This window comes from Dendrobates tinctorius, unplaced genomic scaffold (assembly GCF_039654945.1).
Source record: "Dendrobates tinctorius isolate UK_male_01 unplaced genomic scaffold, ASM3965494v1 ptg000434l, whole genome shotgun sequence".
Classification (NCBI taxonomy): Eukaryota; Metazoa; Chordata; class Amphibia; order Anura; family Dendrobatidae; genus Dendrobates; species Dendrobates tinctorius.
Genome location: NW_027362097.1, coordinates 1,350,173 through 1,364,480, shown reverse-complemented (window position 1 = coordinate 1,364,480; position 14,308 = coordinate 1,350,173). Strand labels below are relative to the sequence as shown.

Below are 14,308 nucleotides of genomic sequence, written 5' to 3'. Positions count from 1 at the left end.
GCTTCTTGCCCCCACTGTATAACAGCCGGCCCCTCACCCCCGCTGTATAACAGCCAGCCCCTCACCCCCGCTGTATAACAGACGGACCCTCGCGAGAGGTTGTATTAGCTGCAGAGGGACAGACTCCATATTAGTGACTGTGGGTGTAGAATGGGATGTGGCAAAAGCTCCTGTGGGTGTGATGTGGAGGTGTCCCAATTTTATCCATATAGTGAAGCTGTCGTCGCCAATAGCTGGGTTATGTGACTTACTGACTAAGTATTACGTGGGTTCATCAACAAAATAGAAAAGATATATTGGGAGAAAAAGGTGCCGAGATGTCCTCTGTCATTATAATCATGACCTTGGGATGACGGTCGACCCTGCCCCCATTGTATGCAGCTGAAAAGTGACGGCCAATCATGTCTTTAAGTGTTCAATGTAAAATAAAAAAAAGCAGCCATAAATCAGAGTTCTTTTGGTTTTTAAGTCATTTTCTGACAACAAATTCCATTCAAATTAGTGATTTTTCTGGCACTGGCGGTCACTGGGGTCAGTATGGAAGCCACCTAACAGCTGTTTTCATGGAAGCGGATGCCAGGTCAGGGTGTAACAGACAGTTTAGAAAAAAAATTCAGACTACAAAAAAAAAAATTTAACATGAAATTAAAGAAAAGAAAATTCTCATACCTCAAACATATACTGTGCTCAGGATAGAAGACGCTCGTGTATTTCATCCAGGAACGTTCTTTGTCTTCCTTCTCCTCCTTTGATAATTCCGTTATGGAAAAAAGTTGGAAGGAATTAAATCTTCTTACGGACACAGAGCGAAGAATCACTTCATCAAGACATTTCCTTCTTAGGGCCTAGAATCCAAATATACCACGTCAATTAGTAAAAGGCAATGTATAGAACTCTCAATGCATAGGGAGGAAGAAGATAAGAACTCTAGCGCCACCTACTGGAGGTAGCAATCCTAAAAGTCTCTATCGACCCTTTAACGAGCCTTGTCACGTGACTTAGGATAAAAGTGAAACTGGAATCTCAGTTTGCAAACTCATGTTTCAGTTTGTTGGCCCCTCCTCAGTGCAAAGCATGAGATCTGATTTAGATGTATGAGAGGCTTATGATTGGGATCTAAGGGGTAAAGTTTCTCCTTGTGGAAAGTGACTGCCTGACATGCCAGTGTAAGGAAGTTTAAAAGCCATGTAATGCCATCTATAGAAGAGGAAAGGGACAGTGACCCTTGAGCCGGCTCACTGCTCTGAAAAAATTCAATGTGTAGGCAAAGTCATATTAAGAGGTTTTACTTTAGAGATAGGACCAACTTGATTGGGTACATCTTTTCACGGTGGAATGTCTTTTATGCATTTTTGATAAAAATAATGTGAACTAAGTACCCTTTGTTATTTACATGTACTCCTACTATTTATTTACTGCAGGGTATTTATACATTTCATTTTTATGCTAGGTTTTGTTTGTTAATAGCAACAGTGTGAATTTTTATTCTAGGTTCTAGTTTTACGATCGAAGAGTGAATGATCATTGTGTATTTATGTTTATTTTTTCTTTTTATGACCACAGTTTTGACTCTAGTTTCGATCATAACGTTGGGGCCACGATGTATTTGGTGCATCTTTCAGCTGTCAGAAATTGTATTGACTTTGTCATCTGTATTTGGCAGCTCGCCTTCCGATTAGTCCACGACAGTTCAGATAGTTTTACCCCAGAATTTTGGTTTAAACTGTTTAATGTATTGGCCCCACTGATCCAGAATAAATGGAGTCCAAAAGATAGGACCTCCACCGATGTGCCAGATATTATGACAAAGGGATCATTACGTAAACTCTCCCATAAGATTGTCAGAATGAGCAAACTGATGGATTCTCAGTTAACTCATTCTGCAGCCAGCAATGGAAATGGAAATATTTTTAATGAAACCCTATTGCAAAAATTGTTTTTAACCCCAAATACATGCATTTAAGTAAAACAAAACTCCCCAAAAGTGGACAACCTCTTTAGCACATGATAGTGATGTTTATTTGCCATAAAACAGGAATTTATGGTGTTTGGATCATAAAGTTAGAGCTGTCATGGAGAGTGAGTTAACCCTCTCTATGTGCCAGCTGACTCCTGTCATGCTGTAACCGTAGGAAAGTCGAGAAACGGGGGACCCTATACTATTACTCAATCAAGGGAGGCCCTAGTCTATCCCTAACCCCAGGGTTACCCCTGAAGGTGGAGATGCCTGGGTCTCATACCTCTCGTGATCCTACGAAATCCTACGCAGCTTTCACCCTACCCCTACCCCTACGCAGTTAATCCTGAATGCTATCTATGTGTTTTCAACTCTGCAAGCTTATATCTGGTAACCAGCTTTTCCAATCTCTGCTCTGAATCCACTCCTGTGTCTCCATTCAATGTCAGCAAGCAGTTAATCCTGAATGCTATCTATGTGTTTTCAACTCTGCAAGCTTATATCTGGTAACCAGCTTTTCCAATCTCTGCTCTGAATCCACTCCTGTGTCTCCATTCAATGTCAGCAAGCAGTTAATCCTGAATGCCATCTATGTGTTTTCAACTCTGCAAGCTTATATCTGGTATATAGTTTTTTCAACTTACTCTGCTTGTCCCCTTATGTTGTGAGGTCAAGAAACTTTTCAAAGTGCTTTATGATCCATGTAGTGCTGGACATGTGTTTATTTGACCACAACATTTTATTGGGTCCTGGTGTCTCAATTTAGTGTGATTGATTAACGAGCAGAGAGAGCCACAAAACAAAAAAAAAAAAACTTAGCCTTAACCTCCTATATATTCAGACCTAGCTAGGGGGAGCATTTATGCAGGGGTGGCATTTATGCACAGGTAATCTAAGTACATGTATCAAAGTACTTCTGGCAGTTATAACATGGCAGACAGGGCAGGAGACAGGTAATTTATATACATCTACTCCCGGTACAATTGGAGTACAACAAATATATACCATATGCATTTGTGTAATTTATATCCTGGCCGCTGCATTCACACACATCCACCGCCCTGGCATTAACTCTCCACACTCCATCCATATTGGCCCCTCGCTCCTTTCCTCTCCTATGTATAGCACTCATGCTCTTTTCACATTGTTAAATTGCACAGATCCAGCCAGTCCCACCATTCAACACCAGAGACGCTCTCACAAATCACTTAACCATCTGCTCACTCTTTCTATCCTCCTTCTCCTAGTTGCAGGAGACATTGCTCCCAACCCTGGTCCCCCATGTTATAGAAAGTCAAACCCCCCCACTGCTACACTCAGAAACCCCTCTAATCTTATTAATATTCCCTGCATGCCATCTGTCTCTCTTAATTGTGCACTTTGGAATTCTCGCTCAGTGTGTAACAAACTCTCCTTCATTCATGACTTCTTCCTTTCTAATTCTCTTAACCTTCTGGCTCTTACTGAAACCTGGATCCAGCAGTCAGATACTACCGCTGCTGCTGCTCTTTCATACGGGGGGCTACACTTCTCTCATACCCCAAGATCAGACAATAGAGCAGGTGGAGGCGTTGGTCTGCTCCTATCACCAAAATGTACCTTTCAGGTTATCCCTCAAGTACCCTCACTTGTCTTCCCTTCTTTTGAGGTCCATGCCGTCAGACTCTACACCCCCTTCTCCATGCGAGTGGCGGTGGTGTATCGTCCTCCCGGCCCCTCCCATCAGTTCCTGGATCATTTTGCCACTTGGCTTCCACATTTTCTCTCCTGTGACATCCCTACCCTCATCATGGGAGATTTCAACATCCCCATTGCTCTTCCCCTCTCCCCATCTGCTACTCACCTTTTATCTCTAACCTCCTCATTTGGCCTTTCGCAGCTTACTAATTCTCCAACGCATGAAGACGGAAACTCCCTCGACTTGGTCTTCTCTCGGCTTTGTGCAGTGGATGACTTTGCAAACTCCCCTCTCCCGCTCTCTGACCACAATCTTCTTTCATTCTCTATAAAGAACTGCCAGGCTGCTCAGGTCACCCCCACTGTCCAGACTTATAGAAACACACAGGCCATTAACACCCAGAAACTTCTGAAGAACTTGCAGTCTTCATTGGCCCCTATCTCCTCCCTCTCATGTCCTGATTCTGCATTGAAGCATTACAATGAAACACTTCAAACTGCCCTGGATGAATTTGCACCCCCTATAAATAGAACACCACAACGCAGACGGCGACAACCCTGGCACACGGTGCAAACACGTTTCCTGCAGTGGTGCTCCAGGTGCGCCGAACGTCTGTGGAGAAAATCCAATCTACACGAAGATTTCATCCATTTTAAGTTTATGCTTAGAACATACAACACTGCCCTTCACCTCTCCAAACAAACCTATTTCAACACCCTCATCATCTCACTGTCCAATAACCCGAAACGTCTCTTTGACACTTTTCATTCTCTACTCAATCCAAGAGTACAGGCCCCAACCACGGAGCTCCGAGCTGACGATCTGGCCAATTACTTCAAAGAAAAAATTGACCAGATCCGACAGGAAATTATCTCCAAATCCCCTCATACCATGCACTGTCCTCCCTCCCCCACTGCATCTAACTCACTCTCTGATTTTGAACCAGTCACAGAAGAAGAAGTAAGCAGGCTCCTTGCATCTTCTCGCCCAACTACTTGCACCAGTGACCCATTTCCGTCACATCTCCTCCAGTCCCTTTCCCCTGCTGTCACCCCTCACCTAACTAAAATATTTAACCTCTCTCTCTCTTCTGGTATTTTTCCCTCCTCATTTAAGCATGCCATCATACATCCACTACTTAAAAAACCATCCCTCGACCAAAACTGTGCCACTAACTATAGACCTGTCTCTAATCTTCCCTTCATCTCTAAACTCCTGGAACGCCTGGTCCACTCCCGTCTTATCCGCTATCTCTCAGAAAACTCTGTTCTCGACCCTCTCCAATCCGGTTTCCGCTCTTTACACTCCACTGAAACTGCCCTCACTAAAGTCTCTAATGATCTGCTAACAGCTAAATCAAATGGTCATTACTCCATGCTAATTCTCTTGGATCTCTCTGCAGCATTCGACACTGTGGATCATCAGCACCTCCTCACTATGCTCCATTCCATTGGCCTCAAGGACACCGTTCTCTCCTGGTTCTCCTCCTATCTCTCCGACCGCTCCTTTACTGTTTCTTTTGCCGGTTCCTCCTCCTCTCACCTTCCCCTTACTGTTGGGGTTCCTCAAGGATCGGTTCTAGGCCCCCTCCTCTTCTCCTTGTACACTGCCCCTATTGGTCAAACAATCAGTAGATTTGGTTTCCAGTACCATCTCTATGCTGATGACACCCAATTATACGCTTCTTCTCCTGACATCACGCCAGCCTTTCTAGAAAACACTGGCGATTGTCTAAACGCTGTGTCTAATATCATGTCCTCACTATATCTGAAACTGAACCTGTCAAAGACTGAACTCCTTGTGTTTCCTCCCGCTACTAATGTACCTACACCCGACATTGCCATTTCCGTCTGTGGTTCCACTATTACTCCCCAGCAACATGCCCGCTGTCTTGGGGTCATACTTGATTCCGAGCTTTCCTTTGCCCCCCACATTCGATCACTGGCTCGCTCTTGTCATCTGCACCTCAAAAACATTTCTAGAATTCGACCTTTTCTTACTTTTGACTCTGCAAAAACTCTTACTGTTTCTCTTATTCATTCTCGTCTCGACTATTGTAACTCTCTTCTAATCGGTCTCCCTCTTACCAAACTCTCCCCTCTCCAATCTGTCTTGAATGCTGCAGCCAGGATCATATTCCTCACCAATCGTTACACCGATGCCTCTACCTTGTGCCAGTCATTACACTGGCTACCCATCCACTCCAGAATTCAGTATAAACTTATTACCCTCACCCACAAAGCCCTCCATGGCTCAGCACCACCCTACATCTCCTCCCTTGTTTCAGTATACCACCCTACCCGCGCCCTCCGTTCTGCTGATGACCTGAGGTTAGTATCCTCAATAGTCAGAACCTCCCACTCCCGTCTCCAAGACTTTACACGTGCCGCGCCAATTCTTTGGAATGCACTTCCCAGGTCAATACGATTAGTCCCCAATCCCCACAATTTTAAGCGTGTCCTGAAAACGCATTTATTCAGACTGGCCTATCGCCTCAACACATTAACCTAACCTATCCCTGTGTGGCAGAGCCAAAAGTTTTACCATAACCAGGTTCCCAGCATCATGTTCCCACATGCTTTATGCATCCATTAGCCCTCTGTGTCTGTACTGTTACACACTTAACATTATGGCTGGTCCATACAATCAGGGCAACTGTTACCACCCACCTTTCGTGTCTACCTCTTTCCTCATAGACTGTAAGCTTGCGAGCAGGGCCCTCACTCCTCTTGGTATTTGTTATAATCTACTGTATGTGATTATTGTTATGCTGTAATGTCTATTGTCTGTACAAATCCCCTCTGAAATGTAAAGTGCTGCGGAATATGTCGGCGCTATAAAAATAAAATTTATTATTATTATTATTATTATTATTATTATTACCCCTAGGGATGAAAAGGGCAGGAGTAAAAGGGTAACACCGGCAAGACAAACAGGGAGCATCCAAGGCACAGTCAAATGGCAGATAAAATACACACACAATAAGAAAAAAAAGGGGAAAATGGTTACACAGTAAAGGGGCAGAAAAGCTACTCGAAAGAACGCCAGAAGGAGAAGGTAGAGGTATTCACAGCAAACCGCATACAACAATCTCAAGATGACAAAAGCTACTCTCATGACCACTTTCTCTAATGACACCAGGAACAGAATGAAGATTCTATTGCTCCCATGGAGGGAAGACAGACACAAGTTTATATAAAGGAAGGGTGAGGTTACAATAAGCAGCACAGCCTATAGATCACAAGAAACTCTAATGCCTTTCCATACCACAAGAAACCTATTACCTCCTGAAAGTCCGTGTAGATTTAAACAGGATCTGTGCTCAGCTAATCGCAGCGATATTCTACTCTTAGATGTACCACAAGTCCCATCAGAATGCCGCACATTCATGACTACGCCTCATCCTTTTTTTTGGGCTGTGCATTTATTTTATATAGCTTTCCACAGGCAGGTTAAAATAGTCAGACCTAAGTCGTGGTCTGCCCCTTTCTATTTTGATATAAAAAAAATTGACCGTTACATCCAATCACAAATTGGGTCTGAACAGGTGCTTACCTACGTAGAGTCGCCAACTCATATACAATCAAACAAATAAGGCAGCACTTTGTATCGCTATAGCATGCAAATCTGAAATATGAAAATTGAATTGCATTACTGCACTAGAAATATGAAAAATTGAGAAAGCTTAGCGCATAAAATGGACAATTTATGTGTACCTGGAAGCCACGGTAAGGCGATTCTCATTGCCAGGACCTAATGACAATTCTCTGGGAACCTAATGTGAATACTCTCTTAGATTGAAGTCTATATCTCTATGGAGGGGTAGGATCCTGCTGAAATTAAAAAAGCCTGAGGCTAAGGCGTGGAGTGCTCAGTCAGAAGGCTAATACAATATAAAAAAAACTGACCATCACATCCAATTACAAATTGGGTCTGAACAGGTGCTTACCAAGAGTCACCAATTCATATACAATCAAACAAATAAAGCAGCACTCTGTAGCGCTATATCATGCAAACATGAAATATGAAAACTGAATTGCATTACTGCACTAGAAGGCTAATACAATTTGTATATTACAATTATATATTGTATATTACAAAGTTTCTTATTTTCATGTGTATTCTTGATTCATGACATCGAAATTAAAACGGCGGTTGCGCATTCAACCCTATGGCACTGCCTTGATGTATGCACATCATTATTCATCTTTTATACTGAAAACTTATCTTTCAGAGTTATTGTGATTCTAGCTCCCAAGTGCCACAATAAAACTTGAAAGAGTATTACAATCTGAGACATAGCTGGCATATTTCAAGAGATTGTCCACTACTCCGACAACTCCTTCTCAATCCCTATGTTTCCCCCATGTAAAATAGTAAGGCGGGTAGAGTAAAGTCAGTGCTGACTGGCAGCAGGCATTGTGTGACATAATGTTACGCGATCCCCGGGAGAGCCAGTGCTGACATCTCTGGAAAAGCGCCGGCACCACAGGTGAGTTTTTATGTGTTATTATTTTACTGGGAAGAAGCAAAAGTATTGAGAAGGAGTTGTCCGAGTAATGGACAGGCACTTGAAAGTATATGCCATAAATGCCTGATAGATCATGAAAGTGCAAGTATGGGATGAATGGGGATCCATTCATGTAGGAGGCCATGATGGCACGTGTTTCTCCCCATCGTAACCTCAACTGTTCGGAACTACAGCGAAAAGAGCCACATGCCTAGACTGCCACCTGTAGCTCACAAATTCCTTGCTGGATTGCCAAATAGGGGTCCTAATTCTCTGAAACGTTTATTGGGAGCGAAAAACAGAGATGGTAGCATCCTCCTCCTAGATGTTACCAGCCACACGATGACTAGCATGTCTGTGACCAATTGTTTGGGGGTGCACGCAATGGCATTGTTGGCCACATATGGCCCCCCCAAGGTTGCACTCTACAGTAATGGCATTGATCTGACTACCTGGAGTCTTGGACGTCTCCCAAAGCTCCCATACATTAGACTTTGCAGGTCTTACAGGAATCAGCAGACAAAGGCTATGCTTCCGTTGAGTATAGGCAATGCTTGCAGTTTTTTCTGCCCCATTATAGATAGATTTTATGACCTCAGACAACTAGGATCCTTTGACGGCTTCTTTATCCAGAGAAGCTAGCGATCAGCATATAGGATTCTGTATCTACTTTCAAGCAATGAAAATGATCATTGAGGGATATATATATATATATATATATATATATATATATATATATATATTTTTTTTTTTTAATGAATTGCAATAAACCTCACAAAGACGGCACATTAAGAGCCCATCATCCCATTGACTATCTGTTGACAGCAGATGGGGCTCAGAATGGATTCCAGCCTATACAATTCTTCTCAATGTCACGTCATGTCAGACAATAAAACGACAAGCACTTGACCTCCCCGAACAACGGATTAAGTGTTCACCCTCTCATGTCATCAAGAACGTAGGAGAAGAAATATTTTATGGATTTCAGAGAGCAGCTTACATCCTACCATAAAACTAATAGCTCAAGTCATTAGGAGTCAGATAGCGCTGTGCCTCCCCGTAACCTCCTGGCGGATCCATAAAGCCAATGAGATCCACTTCACATCCCTACAAGGTCCAATCGTGACTTGTGTAACCAGAGGAGACAGCAATGAGAGGAAATATTAGTTCTTCAGTCTGAAGCACGAGCGACGGTCACTTTTTATTTTCTACATATATGTGCAGACGTGACTGTGACTTTTTTCCTGACGGTTTACATAAAACTAAAGCTTCACGTGTAGTTCAAACATATTACAATACTGTAAAATTAAACTTATGAAGGGTATATAATAACTGAGGCAATTTATAAAATGCACTACAATGGGGAGTCTTCATCTACTCCTTGGGGGCCGGCCTCAACTAAAATACATAAATAGGTGCAAAAAAAAATAAAACAATTTATACTCCCTTACCATATACCCACTCCTCCACAATACAGCTCGCGATTTTCCCAGCCAGTTTCCTTGCTTTCTCTTTCATCGAGGAGTGTCAGGTGACCACAACGGTCAATCAGTGGCTGCTGATTGGCTGCAGTGGTCATGTTCTGTATGAGTTGGAAGAGCCAGTTCCATCCCTGTCACATCTACTACAGAGCAGCTCCACCTCTGGATGCATCTACTACAAGCCAGCTTTACCTTTGCTCATATTTACTACACTCCAGCTCCACCCCTGCTCACATCTGTACTACAGTCCTGCTCCACCCGTACTCACATCTGTACTACAGTCCTGCTCCACCCGTACTCACATCTGTACTACAGTCCTGCTCCACCCGTACTCACATCTGTACTACAGTCCTGCTCCACCCGTACTCACATCTTGTTAGGGCTGGCGGAACGCACCAAATAATAAAATAATAGTAAGGTGCGTTCGCAGCCCGGGGTCCACCGTGCAGAGGTGGTAAACTATTGCTTAGCAATGGCGGATGTATAAAGCGGTATACAATAGGTCACACGAGGGTTAACGTCACCTGGTGTGAACAGGAGCGAACTCTGTTACGTCACAGAGCCGCAGTACCGCGGAACATAAATGCCAGAGCCTGTTAAAACACACAGCACTCGGCAAGAGAGCGCTCAGTAAATGGTCACAGAACTCAGCCCCAAGGCCACGAGGTCTGAGTCCCTCTAGACCTACTGAGCGTGCGGCGTCGCACCTGCGGACGCCTCTAATGGACGCTGACCACCGAGGAGTGCAGACTATGTGCACCGTGACGTACAGACAAAGCCACCGGTGAATGCTGATGGCAGTCTCTGACGCGGCCTCTACCTGGACCTCAGCCTGGGCGCTAGCAGGCTAGGCTACACAACACATGCGTACCAAGAGTATGGGTTTCATAATGAGTCATTCACCAGAGACAATCATACAACACTCACTCCACATGGTCTAATCTTTTGTAAGCACCCCGCAGATCCAGCTTAGTGAAGACCCTCACTCCCAGCAACCTATCAAAAAGCTCATATATCAGGAGCAGGGGCTACTTGTTCTTAACGGTGATGGCGTTAAGACCCCTGTAGTCAATGCATGGCCGTAGTTCTCCATTTTTCTTCTGCACGAAGAAAAACCCCGCCCCTGCAGGTGACACTGACTTCCTAATAAAGCCCTTTGCCAGATTCTCCCGGATGTACTGAGACATAGCCTCTGTCTCCGGGAGAGAGAGAAGATAAACTCGACCCCGGGGAGGCTCAGCACCAGGCAAGAAGTCAATAGGGCAGTCATAGGGGCGATGAGGCGGAAGGGTCTCCGCCGCCCTCTTGGAGAACACGTCCGCATAGGACCAATAGTGCTTGGGAAGAGAGGAAAGATCTGCGGGCACCTCAGTAGTAGCAACTTGAATGCACTCCCTCTGACACCTACCAACACAGGATTTACTCCATCCCAGAATTTTCCCTGAGAACCACTCTATATGAGGGGAGTGATACCGTAGCCACGGCATCCCTAAGAGGACCTCATCAATTCCCTCGGGAATGACAAGCAGGGAGATGATCTCCTGATGGGAAGGAGACATGGATAACGTAAAAGGGATGGTCTGATGGGTTATCTGCGATGGTAGTGTCGACCCATTTATCACCCAAATGGTCACAGGCTTGGCGAGCATAACTAGTGGAATTGCGTGCCGTCGGGCGAAGGTAGAAGACATGAAGTTACCCTCTGCCCCAGAATCCACGCAAAGCTCTACCATATAGTTGGATGGGCCAATGTTAATTGTCCCCTTAAATGTCAGTTTAGAAGAAGGCACCGCTGCGTCTAGTGAACCAGCTCCTAAGGACACTAAACGAGGATGTTCTTCCAAACGCTGAGAACATCTGAAGGCAAAATGTCCTGACTGCCGGCAGATGTAACAAACCATGTGTGCACGAGCGGTTCGGGACTTAAAACCCGCTCGCGACACCTCCATGGCCTCATGTGATTCGGACACCTGGCCAGGAGATTCCAGAGGTTCAGCGAAGGTAGGAGCCAGCCGAAACCTCCGCTTACACTGGGCTCGCTCCAACCCCCGCTTGTTAAAATGAAGGTCGATGCGAGTGGAGACTGCTATAAGCTCCTCCAGTGTGGCGGGAATCTCCCTGGTGGCCACGGCATCCTTCACATGATCAGCCAGTCCCCTCTAAAACACCGGAATGAGGACTTTATCTGGCCACTCCAACTCAGACGCTAGAGTCCGGAAGTGGACGGTAAAATGGCTGACCATGGACGAACCCTGTGTGGATGCCAGCAGTTGGAGCGCTGTATCGTGGGTGACTCGAGGTCCCAAAAATACCTGTTTCAGAGTGCTCAGAAACTGCGGAACACTCTGCACCACACGATCGTCGCACTCCCACAACGGCGTGGCCCACTACAATGCCCTGTCCGACAAGAGGGATATTATGAATCCCACCTTGGCCCGCTCTGAGGGAAAACGTGCTGCCAGGAGCTCAAGGTGTAAGACTGGCTATCACCAGAAAACTTATCTGGCAGCGGGAGGAGGGATAATGCAGTAACAGGGATGGCAGTGGACAAAGTCGCTGCAGCCACGCTAGCAGCCTGAGCAGCAACTGCGGTAACATCCACGGCTGTGATTGTGCGTGCAAGAGCCGCCAACCTACCCTCCAGCTGCTGAATGTACCGCTGCAGTCGCTGTTCGACCGCCATTACTAGCCAGACCCTGGCGCTAATATAATGTTAGGGCTGGCGGAACGCACCAAATAATAAAATAATAGTAAGGTGCGTTCGCAGCCCGGGGTCCACCGTGCAGAGGTGGTAAACTGCTCCTTAGCAATGGCGGATGTATATAGCAGTATACAATAGGTCACACGCGGGTTAACGTCACCCGGTGTGAACAGGAGCGAACTCAGTTACATCAGAGCTGCAGTACCGCGGAACATAAATGCCAGAGCCTGTTAAAACACACAGCACTCGGCAAGAGAGCGCTCAGTAAATGGTCACAGAACTCAGCCCCAAGTACACGAGGTCTGAGTCCCTCTAGACCTACTGAGCGTGCGGCGTCGCACCTGCGGACGCCTGTAATGGACGCTGACCACCGAGGAGTGCAGACTATGTGCACAGTGGCGTACAGACAAAGCCACCGGTGAATGCTGATGGCAGTCTCTGACTCGGCCTCTACCTGGACCTCAGCCTGGGCGCTAGCAGGCTAGGCCACACAACACATGCGTACCAAGGGTAGGGGTTTCATAATGAGTCATTCACCAGAGACATTCATACATACATACATACAACACTCACTCCACATGGTCTAATCTTTTTCTATATTAGCGCATGGCCGAGTGGCCATGCGAACCTTTTATAGCAGCATCCTTCCTGACCTTCCTGATGGTCCAATCCGAGCTGGAGCAGGACCTGAGCATGTGACCTCCGATCTCCAATGAGAGATCGTCCCACGGGCATGCTCAGTGGACCGAAAGGAGGACTTAGTCCCTGGAGTAGCTCGCTGCTGACATGCATGTATTGCTATAGCTGGACCAAAGGTGGCAGCAGCAACCAAACCCACAGAGCTGGTCTGAGCAGAGCGCCGGGATCGACGAGTCTGCTGAGCAGCCTCCTCTGCGGCCGGAGAGGAATAGGAGACTGCCGAATGCAAGGCTCGGTATTCCTGCTGTGCAGCGACAGGAACCCGACGCCTAACATCGACTGCAGTCCAGCTCCTCCCCTGCTCACATCTATTACAGCCCTGATCCACCACTACTCACATCTGTACTACAGTCCTGCTCCACCCCTGCTCACATCTGTACTACAGTCCTGCTCCACCCCTGCTCATATCTGTACTACAGCCCTGCTCTACCCCTGCTCATATCTGTACTACAGCCCTGCTCTACCCCTGCTCATATCTGTACTACAGCCCTGCTCTACCCCTGCTCATATCTGTACTACAGCCCTGCTCTACCCCTGCTCATATCTGTACTACAGCCCTGCTCTACCCCTGCTCACATCTACTGCAGTCCAGCTTCACTCCTGCTCACATCTGTACTACAATCCTGATCCACCCCTGCTCACATCTTTACTACCGTCCTGCTCCACCTCTGCTCACATTTGTGCTAGTCGTGCCCCACCCCTTCTGACATCTGTACTACTGTCCAGCTCCACCCCTGCTGACATCTGTACTACAGTCCAGCTCCACCCCTGTTCACATCTGTACTACTCTCCTGCTCCACCTCTGATCACATCTGTACTACTCTCCTGCTCCACCTCTGATCACATCTACTGCAGTCCAGCTCCAACCCTGCTCACATCTGTACTACACTCCTGCTCCACCCCTGCCCACATCTGTACTACAGTCCTGCTCAACCCCTGCCCACATCTGTACTACAGTCCTGCTCCACCCCTGCCCACATCTGTACTACAGTCCTGCTCCACCCCTGCTAGTCTTGCTCCACCCCTGCTCACATCTGTACTACAGTCCTGCTCCACCCCTGCTCACATCTGCTACAGTCTTTCTAGACCCCTGCTCACATCTGTACTACAGTCCTGCTCTGTTGTGAATTCTTTCTCTGGCCTCCCTCTGGTGATTACTGAAGATAGTGGAGCTGGTCAGATTGAGAGTTCTCTTTCTGGGCTCCCTCTGGTGGTTACTGGAGGTAGTGGAGCTGATCTGATTGACAGAGGCTTGCCACCTGATAATGAGTAAGATGATTGG

General features: G+C 46.2%; 1 protein-coding gene across 7 annotated transcripts in view; it reads right to left on the bottom strand.

Annotated features, from left to right (window-relative positions):
• The window catches only part of CAMKMT (calmodulin-lysine N-methyltransferase), a 516,624-nt gene that overhangs the window by 498,284 nt on the left and 4,032 nt on the right, over positions 1-14,308 (bottom strand). For all 7 annotated transcript variants that reach the window (XR_012227535.1, XM_073564195.1, XM_073564197.1 and 4 more), the window contains exon 2: positions 670-845. Coding sequence is in view for 6 of the 7 variants with exons in the window: in XM_073564195.1 (XP_073420296.1) it covers positions 670-845 (176 nt within the window). In the remaining variant the exon portion in view is untranslated. The remainder of the gene's footprint in view (positions 1-669; positions 846-14,308) is intronic.